This window comes from Curcuma longa, chromosome 4, assembly GCF_044706935.1.
Source record: "Curcuma longa cultivar G26 ecotype Majalengka, Jawa Barat chromosome 4, ITB_CL_G26_1.1, whole genome shotgun sequence".
NCBI classification, from domain to species: Eukaryota; Viridiplantae; Streptophyta; class Magnoliopsida; order Zingiberales; family Zingiberaceae; genus Curcuma; species Curcuma longa.
Genome location: NC_133864.1, coordinates 9,840,299 through 9,858,491, shown reverse-complemented (window position 1 = coordinate 9,858,491; position 18,193 = coordinate 9,840,299). Strand labels below are relative to the sequence as shown.

General features: G+C 38.7%; 3 protein-coding genes across 3 annotated transcripts; all 3 read left to right on the top strand.

The window, feature by feature from the left end:
* Positions 1–434: 434 nt before the first annotated feature.
* LOC141828035 (protein IQ-DOMAIN 32-like) lies at positions 435–5,580 on the top strand. Its single transcript, XM_074715384.1, has 6 exons — positions 435–594; positions 1,661–1,993; positions 2,074–2,268; positions 2,760–2,834; positions 2,927–4,592; positions 5,266–5,580. Exons 1-6 carry the CDS (start codon positions 502–504, stop codon positions 5,283–5,285), a joined length of 2,382 nt encoding a protein of 793 aa, XP_074571485.1. The 5' UTR covers positions 435–501; the 3' UTR covers positions 5,286–5,580.
* Positions 5,581–6,390: 810 nt separating this feature from the next.
* Positions 6,391–13,216, top strand: LOC141827379 (leucine carboxyl methyltransferase 1 homolog). The gene is made up of 13 exons (XM_074714603.1): positions 6,391–6,539; positions 8,627–8,715; positions 8,820–8,962; positions 9,210–9,257; positions 9,465–9,546; positions 10,239–10,341; positions 11,013–11,133; positions 11,224–11,271; positions 11,423–11,506; positions 11,581–11,645; positions 11,882–11,933; positions 12,037–12,075; positions 12,835–13,216. The coding sequence occupies exons 1-13, from the start codon at positions 6,442–6,444 to the stop codon at positions 12,943–12,945; spliced, it is 1,083 nt and encodes a 360-aa protein (XP_074570704.1). The 5' UTR covers positions 6,391–6,441; the 3' UTR covers positions 12,946–13,216.
* Positions 13,217–14,622: 1,406 nt separating this feature from the next.
* Positions 14,623–16,471, top strand: LOC141826141 (cytochrome P450 89A2-like). The gene is made up of 2 exons (XM_074713389.1): positions 14,623–16,184; positions 16,444–16,471. The coding sequence occupies exons 1-2, from the start codon at positions 14,623–14,625 to the stop codon at positions 16,457–16,459; spliced, it is 1,578 nt and encodes a 525-aa protein (XP_074569490.1). The 3' UTR covers positions 16,460–16,471.
* The last annotated feature ends 1,722 nt before the right edge of the window (positions 16,472–18,193 follow it).

The window sequence follows — 18,193 nt, the reverse complement described above, 5'->3', positions numbered from 1 at the left end:
AAAAAATAATAATTTTGAATAAATCACAATCAATGATTTCGAACCGTCAATGGTAATCATGGTTAAGGCCGCCGTAAGCCCTCGTCATCTAAACAACGCTTCGGCTTCAAGCCCAAGTCCCAAGGGCAAGGCCGTACTATAGCGGTGCGCTACATTCCGGTGCGGTTACCGCCTCCTACTCGGAACAAGTCGAAGGTCACCGATCCTAACTCACTCAGCACCACCAGGTGAAATACCAACTAATGGGTCCCACGAATTGGGTGAACGAAAGCGGTGGAGAAGGTCTTGGGTAGGTCAACCAACGCGGACGTCAGCTGCGGGATTTAACCGGATTGGATCCGTCGGTTTCCGGCGGAATTTAATTTAATCGATCGCATTAATTTAACCGACGTAGCTGCTCTTGCTGCGATCGAACTCACTCACACTCAGTGTTCGACACCAAGCGCAGGAAGAAAGTACGAAATCGTTCGGAGGAAGAGCGCGAGACGAGAGGCGGAAGCGATGGGCAAGCCGGCAAGCTCATGCTTCAAGATCATGGGCTGCGGTGGAGGCGGAGGGGACGCCGTCGAAAATGATGATCTCTTGCCGGAAGAGGTACACTTCATTCTGTTTCTGTTTCTTTTTTTTTTTTGACACCGTCGATTGTCATTGTCCTTGCGGATCTCGTGTCCGTGTTGCTGGAGTTGAGAATGGGAATGGTGTGGATTCGTGAGGGATTTTGCTGGAAGTTGGCGTCTTGGATCAGATCCGTTTCCATGGATCTCGCAAATGCCATGCTGCAACTGAATTATTTGTTGCATTATTGATCTGCTCTTTGGGTTATTCGATAAATGTGTCTGTTTTGCATCGTGATTCTTGCTTTTGGATGTTTTGTATTTCATTTATCTGGAAAATTGGTTGCTTAGTAGCTGTAAAGGAACGCTTTTCTTAATTCGAGTGATCTTTACTCCTTTAATCACACGCCTTAAAAATGCGCGTGTTATTAAGATTATAGTAGATCTTTCTCAATAAATCTTTATTAAGCAGTCTTATATCTGATGTATTGGACAAAGTTGATACTTGTGTAGACAAGAAAAGTTGGGAATGAAAATTGCTCGTATCTGCTTATTCATAGAATCTCAATCCGAGAAAAATAGGGAGTAAGCTGAATGTATGGCGAGGATAATAGTCAGAGGCTAGACAGGTTAAACTACTTGGCCATTTTTTCCAATAGTCTTAAGTACTGAACTTGCTATATGTTGCTAGGTAGATTATATGGTTCATCTCTACTATATCCCAGATGGAAATGTGGTTCTACATCTTTTTAATCTTCATAGATTGTACCTTTTCCTCCCTATGTAATTAAACAAAAATCAGATTTCATCAAAAACTGTCTTGAGGATTTCACCAAAAGAATAAAAAGGCATAGAAGGCTTGATGTCAACCAACAACAGCAAAAGTAAGTTCCAACTATTAGGGATTGGCAACAGCATCTTATGTCAGTACTTCTATGTTCATGAAATTGTTGACATCAGAATATTTTACAAGCTCCAATCTTCTTCTTTTTCTTCTTGTTTCTTGTGTACATTGAGGTGTAATTTGTTTGTCTTCAAGTTCTCTTTTTTTAAACAGAGCCTTCAAATTTTGTTTGCCATTGTTTAAAACTATTGGTTATTGGCAGGCTGCAACTTCAGCAGACAAGCGTAGGTGGAGTTTCCGAAAGAGATCGTCTAAGCATCGTGTCCTAAGCAACACAGTGATCTCAGAACCCATATCTGTTTGCTCCAGTAAGGAAAACCAAGAACTTCCTACTGCTAATTTCCAATCTCCAAATTTTTCTTTCCCAGAAGCGGTCCAGGAACAAGAAAAGCAAACCAAAACTTCTCAATTGCCATCAGAGATATCAAATACAGAAGCTACTTCAGCCCTTTCTAACAGAATTGCAACTCCAGTTGGTCCTACTCTCAGTGAATCTATTGTAGTTATCTTTCAGGCATATATAAGGGGATATTTGGTACATTCTTAACTTATTTCTGAGCCTACACTATTCTATCATTTACGTCTTGCTTTTCTTAATTTTCATGATAAATTTAGGCCCGGGAAGAACTTCACAAACTCAAGTGCATTGTCAAGTTGCAAGCAATTGTACGTGGATATCTGGTTAGGAAGCAGGCTATTGGAACTTTGCAGTGTATCCAGGCCATCATCAGAATGCAAGCACTTGTAAGGGCTCGTATTACTCGTCAATTGGTTAAGAAGTTAAGGTCAGCCGATAATGGGAATTTCCAGGTTGGTATCAGATATCCATCAAGTTTTACTTATGTTACTATGTTACATATGATGAAACCTTTATAAGTACCAGAAAATCCAAAATGTATCAAATATTTGCACAACTTTGTTTATGTTGCTTTCATTTCTCTATTTGATGAGCGCAATTAGTATTTAGATTGGCATGTCTTCTTTTAATTCAAAAGTGCTCAGGCAACACAAATTCTTGGGGTTTCATTATTCATGGTTAATTTCTCATTTTAAAATAGCAAAGAAAATTCTACTCAGTGTAAGTGCATAGCTAGCATATCTTTAAATGACCTGAATATTTCCATGTCTATGGCCTTTCTTAGAGTTCAATAACAAGATGAAATCTCGTTATGACACATGGCCTTTCAATCTTTACAATGCTTTAGTTCCAATTATTTTTACAAACTAACTAATATGCTGTAACAAGAAACTTGTGTTTTAAGCCTTAACTGGGACAATTTTGACTTTCTAATTTGTCTTAGGAGGAGGGAGATTCTTTCAATAAACCAGATAAGTCGCTGATTAACAAATTACTTAAAAATAGCTTTGCTCGTCAGGTATGGCTATTAATTTTTTGTGTCTTCGTATAGTGGATACATTTCTGAGTCTGTTCTGCTATAAATGAACTGACATCTTTTAATTCGTCTAGCTTTTGGAGATTACACCTAGGAAAAAAACAATCATTATCAAATGTGGTCCATCAGAGTCTGATTCAGTATGGAAGTGGTTGAAGAGATGGACAGCTGTGACTTCATCAGGAGTAAACCAACAACCTGTGAAAAAGTTTGACATTGGCCACTGGCTGCTAGAAGGGAAAACTGATGTTGCTGAGAGCGTACCAAAGAAATCAATTCCTCATGCAGTTTCCTCAGACTTTTCTTATCCAATGTTGGTTACAAGCAAATTGATGATGGCAGATGATGGCAAACATGACTTCATGATTGAAAACGTCGATGGCTTTCAGTCTTGTACCTCTGTAGCTGCTCAATATAATTCAAACTATTTACAGAAGGATGATGCAGAGAGATCGCAATGCAAAAATAATATTTTGGACATTCTGGACCATACTGAATCAAAGGTTGTTAATGATGAGAGATTGGATTGCGTAGCCATCAACAAACAAGCAGAGGCAAATAGAAGTTCAGGATTAACAGGTGATACTTCACCTGTTAGGAAAGGCAGCTTCAACCATGATACTGGAAAGGCATCCTCTGAAATTCTGGAGACTGGAGGTAAGAAATTTGCAATTAGTTCAAGAAAACCATGCAACCCAACATTTGTTGCAGCTCAGTCGAAGTTTGAAGAGTTGAGTTCAAAGTTAGCTGTTGGCCTATCTGTTAATTCTGCTTTTCAAATTGCCTCATCAAAATCAAAATCAGAAAACCAGACCATTCACACAAGTTCTTTTGCAGATAATAATACTGAAGAAATTTCAGCTAAAACCTCAGTATTCTACGATTCAAAGCTTCAAACTGCAGCATCAGACTGTGGGACTGAAATTTCTATCTCTTCCATGCTTGATTCACCTGACCAATCTGATACGGAAGGCGGGGAAATTGTTCTTGAGATCAGAACCTTGGAGAATAAGAATTATGGGATTGCTGCTGACACAGAGAATGCTTTTGAATTTCCCAGTCTGAGTGGTAGTGGTAGACCTGATGGCAAAGATGATGAGAGTGCACATTCAATTGCTTCCATCAACTTAACGCAGTTAGATAACAATCCGGTTGAGCCAACCACATCAGATGTGGCGACTCATCAGGAACTCACAACAGAACAAGGTAGATCACTTGAAGGACCTCCAATAAACTACGAATTGGCAGCTGATCCACATGGAACCCCATCTAATGGTATATCTGAGAACTCTATAAAGAAAAAGAAGGATGATTACATGTCTACACATAGACAAAGGCTGCAATTAATTGGTAAAAAGCCATCATCTAGTCCAAATAATGATTCAGGCATAAGAAGTAGCATGGAAAACTTAACCAAGGATGTGAAAATTCCAAAGAGGCGCAACTCATTCGGGATGGCAAAGACTGATAATGTTGAACAGGAACCTAGGCTTAGTAGTAGCAATTCCCTTCCAGGTTATATGCAAGCCACTGCATCAGCAAGAGCTAAAGCCTATGTCAGTACATCTCAGAAGTCCAGCCCCGATATGCAAGATAATCAGCAGAAAAAGAGACATTCCTTGCCTATCGAAAATGGACAGCAGAGTTCATCCCCACGCATGCAAAGATCAGCATCACAAGCCCAACCAAATGCTAAGGATGCTAAGGCCAACGGTGTTCATTCTCCTCACACTTCTGCAGGTAAGCTACTACTGCTTCTGTGAACATTGGTGTTGACTGCAGATCCTATTGCATATTTGTCTCCTTAAATTTTTTGTCATATTTGCAATAAGAGAACATCCTAGAAGGAGACTTAAAGTTTGTCCAGGCCTAGCATGGAAGGCTGAGAGATCACAGCACTGCCCAAGCTCTTTTAAACTAAAAATTTTATTTTATTGAAAAAGGAGTTATAAAGTATTTTACAAACTAATTTAAAAATATACATATAGGATCTTTTTTGGTGATTTTATGACTATTTTTGGTAACTTTAGGACCCAAACTGTGATGTCTTTTTGATCATTTTAAGGTCAAATTGCCATTTTCTAGTGTTTGGAATGGGTAAAGGAGGGGGAAAAATGACGGGGTTGGGCATTGTGCCATTTTCTAGTTCGTCACCTTCAAGATAAAGTTATTTCTGTTAAAGTTGTTCTATGTTGAAGTTATTTGACTAATCGCTAAAGTCACACTCTCTCTTCATGGGTGGGTGAGTATACATCTAATTCACAATATAATATATTTTAGCATTTGAATCTATAAACTACTTATCCAAAAAGCTCTAAGAAAAAGATCAATTTATTTTTTGTATATCCTTGACACACCCTTCTTGAACACTTTAGTTTTCTGACTTGATAAATTAAAGTTGTATCTTTCTCAGAGAGAAAATGGCAAAGATGATAAAAAAATCGAAGGCAAGTGATCAAGATGCAGACCTGGGATTTGCCTTTGCTAATTAAATGCTTCTAGGTGAGTTGGTTTATTCAAGTGTTTTATGATATTATTTATGGTCATCTTATATTGGGGTAGAATAATAAGCTTATGAACATTATTATAAATATAAATTGTGCACATCCCATACTAGAAAAGTTCCTATGTATCAAGCTTGTGTATGCTGTGATAATGTGTATGGTGTCTAAGGATGGATGCTGGTGAGCATTTGTTATATAACGAGTTTTATGTATGTATTTTGATATTTGATGTGATATGCAAGTTTTTTGAATTTATTCCTTGTAAAATTGTCTGTCTCTCATCTCTTTTGTAGTCAATTCCATTCTAGATACCATTTTAAGATCGTCATTTGTTAGTTTGAAATATATAATTTTTATGAGCCTCATGATGCAGGTTGAGTTAGCAGAATAAATTTTCCTACATTTAGTTACTCACTTCATTTTGGAAGAATATATATTTTTTACTCTATTTAATTATTAACATTTGTTTTTTTTTTACTTTGTACGGCATTTAAAAACACATTTTGAATGGGTTGGGTGAATTGAATGGGCTAGGTTTAGAGGCGAGCAAAATCTTTAAAAATTTTATTTTATATTTAAATCTTAATTAGTTCGGTTTATTCAATTCAGTTTTGATTTTAAAATTTAAAATTTAATTAAATTAATTAAACCGAATCGGTTTGACATATTACTCGATTGATATGTTAGGATCAGCTAACTGTTGATCTAGTTTTGTGATAATTATTTCTTTTAAACTTGTCTAATTGCAAAGTCGCGAACTTTTTAATAAAAATTAAACCGATTTAATATAAAATTAAAATTTTTAAATAATTTAATTAGTTTAATCAATTTTTAAAATTTATAATTCAAGTTGAAAAATTTTAATTGAAATAATTAATAAAAAATTATGACCGAAGTGAAATTTTAAATTAATTAATTCATTTTATGGAATTGAAATTTTAATCACCCTGTACGACGCTACATTGTACATTTGTACTTGTACGGATCAACCCGACGCTAAATCCGACTATGGCGGGTCAAACCCGACAACACATACGAGAACCAAAACCGAGACCGAGGCGAGGCCCCGACGGGAGCGGCGGACGATGGAGAGAAGCCGTGGCCGTGGAGTCGATCCCCTCAGCGCCGGCAGCGTCACCGTCGCCGTTCAAGCCACTAACGACGACGCTACCGCCAGCAAACTGTGCGTGCTTGGCCCTTTTCTCATTCGTTCTCACTGAAATAGACTGTAGCGATCAAACCTTTTGTGCGCCGCCCACCGACTGTCTCGGATTGGGGATTTCCTCGATCTCATTTGTTATTTTCTGTTCATTTTTGGTCGATGGATATTTTTCTTTAACTGATTCGTGAGGATCCCTTTGCTTCGAGCATCTTCATTCCACCTATTTCCCTCCCCGGTTTTCATTCAATTCAACCCTAATTTTCTCTTATCGTTTGTGGGGGTGGTCAAGGGCCTTAAATGGGTGATAGCGGTGGTTAATTTTTGGTAGGCAATGATGAAGTAGACGAGGGTTGCCTTTCGGTCGTCCAGAGCATGAAAAATATGCTGTACACCTTCAAGAGCAAATCTTTACAACAAGAAAAACTAAACTAAATCCTTTGATATATAATTTCTATAATAGTCTAAAATATTTGTAACATAGTGTAATGAATGATTCTCTTTTACCATATGGATGAATTTGGAATATATGTGTATTTATGGAACAGATAAATATACCATGCATAGAGTGTAGAAAAACAAAAGAAGAACTAACCACATAGTGCACAAAGGCATAATCACTGACTACAAAGTCCGCAGCGGACTAACTAAAATAACTGCAAAGTCTTTATTGCACCAATAGAATTATCTACAGAGAATTTACTAGCATAAAAACAACATGATATGTTTACTAATATTGCATTATAATCATAATCATTCAAGCAGAGCCTTTTGAAAAATATCAGAACTAAAAAACAGTAGTGGGTCTCAACATGGTAAAGTATTTAAATTTTACAAATTATTTTTGTGGGAACAAGTACGGACTCATCCCATAAATTGATGGGCACTGAAATGGTCACTTCAGATCAGATGTTAACCTACCCATTAGGTGACTTGAGTGTAGTCTGAACTCTGAAGTGATTATTGAAGTGAATTAATGTACCTAGTTGTTGATATCTTTTGCCCTAGGGCCTATAAATGGAGGGGAACTTCAGCCATTTGGAGATTTTGGATGGCATACTAGGCAACAACATTTTGTCCAACTTTACCTCTAACCACACTTCAGCCATTTTGCCACCTTCCCTCACCTCAATCCATATAACCCAAAGAACTCCAGGCCAATGCTCCGGTATAATTCGGCCCCTTAACTAAATCCTGCAACTCTATTCAACACTTGACCCAAACCCAACAAGCCTAGTTGGGTCAGTTGAATCCCACACATTCACCTCACTTGACCCAAACTCAGCAAACCTAGCTTCAGCCAAGCCACTTGCAGTTTGGGCGAGTTGAACCCAACACATTCACTTCACTAGCCTCGACCAAACTAAATTTAATTCTGGTGAACCCAACTCCACCTAGCCACAGTTCAACCAAACTTCACCTCACTTAAACTCCTCTAGCCTCGTTCCTGATAAAAGTTCAAGCTAGATTGCTATAGCTAGCAGAGTTTTGTAATATGTTATAGCTTTATTACTACACTTCCTATTCGAACCCTATCCATGAGAGTTGGTTCAATAATTGACTCTCTCATATCTTAAGTGGACGGGATCCTAATAGATCATATGCAAACTTGTATATCTCACAATTGCTTGTAGGAAGCGTTGAGCTTGGACAACTGGAGGGCTTGGAGGTTCTAGGACTTACAATTTGATACTCCAGGGTGTTGAATTATTTCTAAGTCAATGCAATTAAAATGAGTTGTGTAGCTATGGTATCCGACATTACCCAATGTTGTATACACGCACTAGTTGGAATGAATCAGCAGTTGCATCTTGTTTGGCAGAAACATTAAGGTCAAAACAAACCTTTATAAATTTGAGGAATATGGATGGTAGGCAGCATAGCTTAACACCTTATTTTCTCTTTCTGGATGATCAATAATAGCAACAAGTTTGGTCTCTACTAGAAGCATTGACATTAATATTCATGAATATGAATTAATAGTTTTTCTCTGATTTCAGCATCATGTTTGTGCAGTTACATATCTAGCTATTTTTGAAACAAAACTATCTTTAACATGGCTGTTGCAATTTAACATTACCTGAACTAATTGTATGCCAATGCTTTAACAGGTCCTGCATTATGAAGGGTTATATGAAGGATGAATATGTCCGCTTATTTGTTAGGAGGCCTGTAAGGAGAGCACCCATAATCAATCGTGGTTAGATTAGCTGTCACTAACGTCATTTTAGTCATTATTTACCTTTAGCTTTTGTTTTTCAAACTGCTGACACTATTTCCTTTCACATTGCCATGCTGTTGAAGGATACTATGCTCGTTGGGCTGCTCTTAGGAAGCTTCTACTTCAGTTTCTTAAAACTGAAAGAAAGACAAGTGACGACAATCACTCAAAGATGCAGATTCTTTCTCTTGGAGCTGGCTTTGATACTACCTACTTTCAGTTACTAGTATGTGATCTTTTACCATTAGCATTTCTCAAATGGTTTCATTTTATGTCTTGGCCACAACAATTTTGCACTCATACCACCTCAAAGATGTATTTTTGTTGTTCTTGTCATGGAGGAATTTTATATCTTGTATAAGATACATCATTGAATTTTTTAGCTTTACATGCTAATTCAAGTTTTGATTCATTCTTCTTCGCCTAAATGCCATGTTTTGATCTGAAAATTATAATTGGTTGTTTTTGTACAGGACGAAGGCATGGCACCATATCTGTATGTGGAGCTTGATTTTAAGGAGGTATGAGACTGTACATTTTCAATGATAGATATTGGTGATTGTTCACTTTTGCACGCATCATGAATGGGGGTGAAGGATGCCTTGGTTCTGAAAACAAACATTGTAGTGTTGCCTCCATGGATCTTGTTGTCTTGAAAGCATGCTAGAAGAATCCCAGCAATCTGAAAATCCTGTGGATATTGTTTGACTTTTGCAACTGTGTTTCAGGTCACCAGTAAGAAGGCAGCCATCATTGAACATTATACTCAACTAAAGGAGAAGGTTGGGCCTGAAGCTTTTATTTCTATAGGTAAGTTACCTCTAATCAGTAGGTAAATCGGACCTTACTTCCTTTTGTTTTTTACACTATTTCCTTTCTACCTGCAATTTTTTTTAGGCATCACACTCGGTCACTTTTATGCACAGATGTTTGGTCCAAGTCATTTTATGATTCTTTTTAACATGAAGAAAACAGGAAATTATGTGATTTATAGGAAGCTAGTAACGTTGTTAGTTTGCAATTGGAAAACCCATCCAATTCTTACAATTTCTAAACTTTCATAAAAACTGGAGCATGCACCCAGAGTAGTTTTTCTTTTTATTTATGATATATACATGCATGGTGAGTATCTACTACATTAAGTGTTATTGCTGGCAAATTAGCAAAAGTGAACTTGAAGCAATTTTATTTATCCACAGAAGGTCCTAGTTGTAGTGTACAGTGATATGATTATAAGTTGAGAATATACAATAATAAAAAATCATACCTTAGTGTTGGCGCACAGGTTGAGATGGTTGGGTCCATGCAAATAGCATCACAGTATAGAGAGTTGAATAGCAACAAACCTATATAAATCCATGTTTTAGAGAATGCCTTTATGATGATTCCTTCAATAATTTCTAACAGAAGCATCTGAATTTTTGAAAATTCCATTTATATTAGGAACTAATTTATATATCACACTGTTAATTCACAATTACTGATAGATTTTCTATATATAGAGAAAGGTGAAGTGCTTAGCAACAATTACAAGCTACTTCCGGCTGACATACGCAATATCCAAGTTTTAGATGATGTGATAAACCGTGCTCAGCTGAATCCTAGGTACTTTTCTGCACATTCTTGAGATTTTTCCTCTACTGAAAGAATTTGAAACTTTATTTGCTTGTGTTAATTTTAGCTATTATTCACATGCCCACTTCTACAAATTGTTTACGATGTCTAAGCAACCTTACAACAGAAAGGTTCTTTTATTCTATGATAATCTACTTGTCCCAATAATGTTGTTCTTTCTGACTGCAAAATCAAAAGTTTGGAGAGCAAATAAATATCTTTGTTTGCATGTCCATGCGATGTTTTTTTTTCCTATGCAGGTGCATTATGCAATTCACCAAGTTCTACTGGCATGCCCTTGTGTGCCCTTGTTTGGAGCAATAATTTCTCTGTCTATGCGTAACTGGTCTTGTTTTCTTATCATGTTGCATTCCCTTTGTGTTGGTTGGTGTTTCTTGTTTTTTTCTTGCTATCTTTTTGTGTTCTAAATGCAAGAGCTTGTTTTGTTATAGTTACTTTCTTCCTTTATGTCCATTACACTTAAGACATAGATCAAACTCATGTTCTCAGTTCTTTGTTACTAAAAAAGTGGATCAATTTGTAGACTAGAGTTTTTTTTTTCTTTACAGGGCATCTATTTGCCAATTTAATGCTAATTTAGATTACTAGATATCAATGTTAAGAAACAAAAAATTAAACTGCTTTTCTGATGTTGTCATCAGCCTGCCAACATTTATAATTGCAGAGTGTGTCTTGATATACTTGGATCCAGATTCAACATGTGCTATTGTCAGATGGGCATCAATGAAATTTCCAAATGCTATATTCTTTTTATATGAACAGGTCATTTTCCGATACAACTTGATGTTTGCAGATGTTACTTATGCATCTTAGATCAATTAACATCCAGATATGTTACTGCTTTCTTCTCAGATACATCCTCATGATGCTTTTGGGGAACAAATGATAAAAAATCTTGAGGTGTTTCAATATCTTTCCCTAATTTTAAGTTTTTATTTTGTTACTTTTCCCTTTTTTTAATAAAAATTACTTAGGCACTGCAACTGTGCCATTGCCCCGAGTTCTATCTCTCTTTCAGTAAAATTATCTATGTTCTTCGTCCCCAATGCAGAGTCGAGGCTGCCCTCTCCTTGGCATATATGCAACACCCACTTTACTGTCCAAGGAAAAACTCTTTCTGGATCAGGGATGGCAGGTTCATATCCCTTCTTTTGTTCATCATGCATATGTTTGCACGAGTTATTTCAACAACATTTGATGATGCTTCAGAGGGCTGTTGCATGGGACATGCTCAGGATATATAATGATTTCATCAATACTGAAGAAAAACACAGGTAGAGGAAATGGTCGAAAAACTAACCATACTTCCTTTTTCTGTTGGGATACTAAAAACTTGAGTGTGTTTGTCAGCAAACTGCTATCTTTTTCGGAAAAAACTTTATTCCTGTGTTATTTACCTTATGTTTTTTTGCATAAGATTGCTACTGGAAAAATTTTGCATTTGTCCAGTTGCTTTATTTGTGTATATTTCTAATGGATCGGTTCTCATAATGCTTCTAAAATAATGTAGAATTGAACGGCTTGAAATATTTGATGAATTTGAAGAGTGGTACATGATGCAGGCAAGTAGTGATCTTACAACTTATAACCTCTCCTCTCATAAGTTGCCACCCTAGTACGTTTGGAATTATTGTTCTAATCAAGCTCTTTCGTTGTCATCTCCAGGGACACTATTGTGTGGCTTGTGCAATCAACGATGCAGAGGTTAGTACCCGGTTTTGGGGATTGATTGTCCATGGATTCATGTTAAGATAACATAGGATATAAACACTACAGGTTGACTCATGCTCATCGTGTATGCTATGCTTCTAGAGTAAAATAGAAGGGGAGCCCTGAACCTTAATCCTTTCTAAGTTACATCCCTTTACTTGAAACTGGCCCTCAATTTTCATTTTCTAAAGTGCTTGACTGCTATGGTAATCTCACAGCAAATAATAGAAATCTGCCAAATTAATCATGTGGTTCAAACCTCAACTGGGAATATGGCAAGATGAGTACAACTTGACTTGAGACTGGTTACAATAGATCATGATAGATTGGAGTTTAAAACGGATGCAATCAAGCTGAAGTAATTTGGGTCCGGTTGAGTTCACTGGTAAAACAATTTGGCCTTCCTCTTTTATGGGTCTTTGAGGTGAGCAGCCACTACTGTCCTTTCTCCACATTTCGCCTCTGGGTTGGTTCCGCTCTGCTGCTGGAGATTAGCCAGTGTTCACACTGTTAATCTTTAGGCGTACACATACGACAATGTTGAATCAGTGGTAATTTTACCCACATTACATTAGACACCTCGAACTATAATCTTTTCTCAATAGTCCTTTGCTTGCATATCTCATGTTGGCCTTAAAGCCTGATGAAGATTGTGGTTGACTGAGAACAAACATTTCACATTTTGTTATTCAATTCTAGTTTGCGTAACACCAATTTAGGATATTTTCTAGCTGATGAGTGGCTGATGCGCAGGGAATGTTCACCGATTTTGGACTCTTTAGTGATCAGCATTCACCAAATCATGTCCTGAACCAAATAAGTGTTTATCCACCAGCAAATACAGGTTTGATAATCGAACATTGATTCAGATTGTGGTCGTCTAAACCCTGGTTGAGCTGAGGATGCAATTGCAGATGTTGCAGTGAGAGTAATGGATTTTCTTTTATAAAAAACCTTGTTGAAATAATTGTTTAGTTCTATGATTACGGGCTCAGTATGTTGCCATGTACTTCAAATTGACATGCCATCATGCTTGCATATCAAGAGTTAGAATAATTGCATCCTCAAAATTGATAAAACAAATGGCATACTTAGGTTTTGCTGAAACTCAAGGCGTCTTGTTGTTTTTCTTGAATATTAGATTTGCCATCTTTTGATTATTTATTTCCTTTTATTTATTTATTTATTTTGGTTCTACAAAGGAATCCATGAAAGCCCTCTGTATCTGACTGGTTCAATTCCAACTTGATAGATTCCTTGTGAAGCTTATTCGAGTTAGATTTATTCATTCATTGGGTTGGTCGGATCAAAATAGAGGTTGCCCTCACCTCTTTACATGCTTTATCCAAGTTGGCATGTCATCCTAATTCCATATTCTTTACTTCATTTTCTTTGATTTTCTTCCCTTGTTCTTGAGCCCACTTCCGTAAGCTTCCCATCTTCGCCTGTTCATAGAGGCGTCTTTTTAGGATATTTTGCCCTTCAGATAATGGTGCAACGAGTAAAGTGCTCAATGGGTTATTTAAGTACTCATAGCTCAAATTTCAATTATTTGCATTATAAGATATTTTCTTGAAAAATTTAGGATGTTGATTGTTGAGCGAGAAGTTGCGGCACTTTTGGATTTGCTGGTTAGGTGGTTTGTAGAGTATTTTTTTTTTGAAAATATAATTGGTTGTTGGACGAGTATGCTTTCAGATTTGCCTAATAGGCAGCTTGTAGAATCGGATTTAGTTGAACATCTGAATTATTAAAAAATAAAATAAAAAGCGTCTATCCGACGATGCTAATCTCGTTTGATTGTCTGTCAGAAATTCTTTTGGATGGATCTCTATTTTAGATCGCCTGACAAATTTAAATCATTCAGTTGTTATATAGAATGACGAAATCTTTTTGCTCGCTCCAACAAGCCACATGAACGAGAGTATTACGAAAAACATATATAAATTGCTGCAGACTGAGGTGTATTTTGATAAAAAAAATAAATTAATTAATTAAAAGGACGGATGATTTTTATAATACGGGTCTCCCTTGATGTTCTTAAAATGCACCATATCCGAGAATAAAAAAATTATTTCTTGACCAAATCATCCAAATATTTGGCTGACCAGTACAACCCAGATTCGAATCCTTCACCTGCTACATTAGCTGTCTTTAAGCGTGAGTACATTGACAATTATTAACTGTCATGAAGCACTTGCCATCTTCCTAAAACTCTGCTATTTATTGACTAAATACTAATATAATAATCGATCAAATATTATTATTAAAATCGAATAAATTGATGATCAAAGAATTTTTAAAAAAAATAATAATAATTTATCAAAACCTTTCTTTATTAATAGAATTTTAAATTTATAATGGAGAGTGGACCTCAGCCGAATAAATTAACATAATCAAGATTTTAAAAAATAAAAATTTAAATTTAAATTAACTGAATTGAATCTCTAAATCACCACCTCCACAGACTCCACTCTTCTCGAAGCCGCCGTGTGGCCTTATTAAAAGGCGGGCTGATGACCAGCAACCACAAGTACGACCATGGAGCTGTGGCCATTCGTCCTCCTCTCCCTCGCCTTTTCCGCTCTCCTCGCAGCGCTCCTCCACGGCGAGAACCGGCGGCGGAAGAGGCTCCCTCCGGGACCCCCGTCGTTTCCCGTCATCGGCAACCTCCTCTGGCTCCGCCGCTCCCTCCGCGACCTAGAGGCCGTGCTCCGCGACGTCCACACCCGGTACGGCCCCATCGTGGCCCTCCGCATCGGCTCCCGCACCGCCGTCTTCATCTCCGACCGCGTCATCGCCCACAAGGCCCTCGTTGGGCTCGGCGCTTCCTTCGCCGACCGCCCCTCGCCCCCTCTCCCTGCAACCCGCGTCTCCAACGCCGACCACCACATCATCTCCTCCGCGCCCTACGGGCCGCTCTGGCGCGTTCTCCGCCGCAACATCACCGCCGAGATTCTCCACCCCGCGCGCGTTAAGCTCTACGCCGGCGGTCGCACCTGGGTCCTCCGCCTCCTGATCGACCACCTCCGCGCCGCCTCCGCCGCTTCCGGCGGCGGCCCCGTCGTCGCCTCGGAGAGCTTCCAGTTCGCCGTGTTCTGTTTACTAGTCTTCATGTGCTTCGGCGAGAAGCTTGAGGAGAAAGCCATCCGAGAGATTGAGCGGGCGCAGAGGACCCTCCTCCTCTACGGCGCCAAGCTCAGCGTTCTCAACTTCGCCCCGGCCATCTCCCGACGCGTGTTCCGCAATCGAGTGAAAACCGCCATGTCGATGCGGGAGATCCAGAGACAGCTGTACCTTCCCCTCATCGAATCCCGAAGACGTTACGAACACCGGCGACAAATCGGCACCGACGAGGAGGCGGAAGAGGAGGAACGATTCGTCTACTCCTACCTCGACTCCCTCCTCAACGTCGATCTCCCCGACAAAGAAGGCGGCCGCCGGAAACTTTGCGACGACGAGATCGTCGCCCTCTGCTCGGAGTTCCTCAATGGCGGCACCGATACCACGGCCACCGCGCTGGAGTGGATCATGGCGAATCTCGTGAAGCACCGAGAGGTGCAAGAAAAGCTACGGGAGGAGATCGATCGCGTTGTTCCGGAGGGGGAGGAGCTGAAGGAGGAGGACTTGCAGAGGATGGAGTACCTGAAGGCGGTGATCATGGAGGGGCTCCGGCGCCACCCGCCGGGGCACTTCGTGCTGCCGCACGCGGTGACGGAGGATGTGGATCTCTGTGGGTACCTGATTCCCAAGGGGGCGTCGATCAACTTCCTGGTGGCGGAGATGAACTGGGACAGACGGCTGTGGGCGGATCCAATGGCGTTCCGGCCGGAGAGGTTCCTGGGCGGCGGCGAGGGGGTGGCTGTGGACATCACCGGGAGCAAGGAGATCAAGATGATGTCGTTCGGGGCGGGGAGGCGGATCTGCCCGGGAATGGGGCTGGCGATGCTCCACCTGGAGTACTTCGTGGCGAATCTGGTGAGGGCGTTCGAGTGGGAGGCGGCGGAGGGAGAGGAGGTCGACCTGTCGGAGAAGGTCGAGTTCACCGTCGTGATGAAGAATCGACTGCGAGCTCGAATCATCCCCAAGAAGAACACAGTCAGGTAGCAGTCCGGCGATCGGAAATTATATGCTGCAAATGCAATTTTAATAAATAAAATATTATATTAATATTTTAGATTAGTATAATATTATTAAAGGATAAACTAAGGCATAATGTCGCTGGTTTACTATCCCTAATTACATTACTCTCTATTGCTATCATTTTCACTGGAAATGCACAAACTATTTCCTTGATTTTTGGCATTTTGTGTATTTTTTCTGTGACTTTGAAAAAGAATCTCCTCGAATCATTTTGTGCAGCAAATTCAAATTGTGAGCTTGGTAGAGGAGATAACTAAGGTGATTGGAGGCCACAACGAACATCAAATAGTTCAAATTCCATTCTTCAGCGATGACAGGTATATATCAGTATGTGTATTCCCTGATCTACTGTTCATCTTACCCTTGATAAAATTAATTGGATCACGTAAATTGAACATCTAGATTAAGTAATTGGCTCTCTTCGCTTCTGTAAAAGATGGAATCTATCACTTTAGCGGTCCCATACGATCGGCCCCATGACTATCTATGAGGAAGTAAATCGAGAAACTGTAATTGATCATGACGTAGGAGTTATTGCTTGAACCCTTGTCCTCTTCTTGTCTGACTTTGTCAGGATTTGAACCCTTGTCCTCTTCTGTAAATCTGTTGCTTCGTCAACTCAGTTATGTCAAATAATTGGCTCTTCGCGTACCTATAGGAAGAGGAAATGTTTAAGTAACTCACTGGGCATTTTGTCGCCGGGGGCCTTCTCATGCACTCAGAAAATTCTGTTACGGGGTCATGGCGGTCATGGTCAGTTGGGCCACCCCACTGTTCAAAATCAGAAAGTACGTACTTGTTTGGGCTGATGAGCAAATCGTCCAGATTGCATGCTGCTATTACATATCATTGATTGTCTCCCTCCGACATTCTGCTTGCATTTATTTATTTATTTGTCTTGTGCTATACAATTGCTGTATATAGCAAATTGTATATCGATTCGAGCAAATTATTGTCCGACCATGAGTGCAAACTATCATTCGACAATGATTTTATAAAATTCTAAAAAGTAACCTGTTCTCTATTCCATTCAAGCATTAACGTTGCATATATAGCTGTATCTAATACAATATTTAAAATAATTTAATTTACATTTATTTAGAACTACATCTTTCCACAAATACAACACCTAAGATTTAATGAGGTATTATTGGACAACATATTGCAACAAATTTAATTTTCATACTCATACAATATATGTAGAGATTGATTTGTTACTTTATCTGAGAAATAAAGAATAAAAATATGATTGATAACTAAAAATACTAAAAGATGAAAATAGATAATAGCAATATTTGGTGCCAGTAGAGTACCTTAGCCCATGAAAAGAAGAACATCTGATAAACATGAAGAAAAGGGAATCCTATAATCTTTGATGCAGCCAAATTAAATCTCAAGACTTGCAACGGACTTTCCACAAAATATTGGGGAATCACTTCTGAATATTCAAGTTTCTGTTCATGCTTAAATAAGCTCCAGAATTCTAAAACAATAATACAAATATTTGAAAAAAGCTTCATTAAACAATTTTTTTAAAAAATAATTAACAAAATTTAATTTTAACAATCATAACAGGTAGCAAAAATATATACAACTATTAAATAGCAATGCAAATAGTAGAGGATGCCAGTATATCAGTTTGATCTGCAAAAAACATCACAAACAAAATTGGCACATGCCTGCCTACATTTGTAAAATATCTCGGTGGCTGCCAAAATGTAGAACCAGCTAGAATGGATTCAACATGTGGCATTCTTCCAGTGGTCTCTTTATGCAGTTATCACAAAGAAAATGTGCAATGACATGGCATTTCAACAACTTCTTTGTGTTTTAGATGCACGAGCCTCTGCAGAAGACGTTGACCTCGAAAGACTGCACAACTCTAATGAATGCCAAAAAATTGAAACCGTCTCATGTCTTTGCAGACTCATCTTCACTGTTCTCACTTTCGTCACTGCATAATACAATC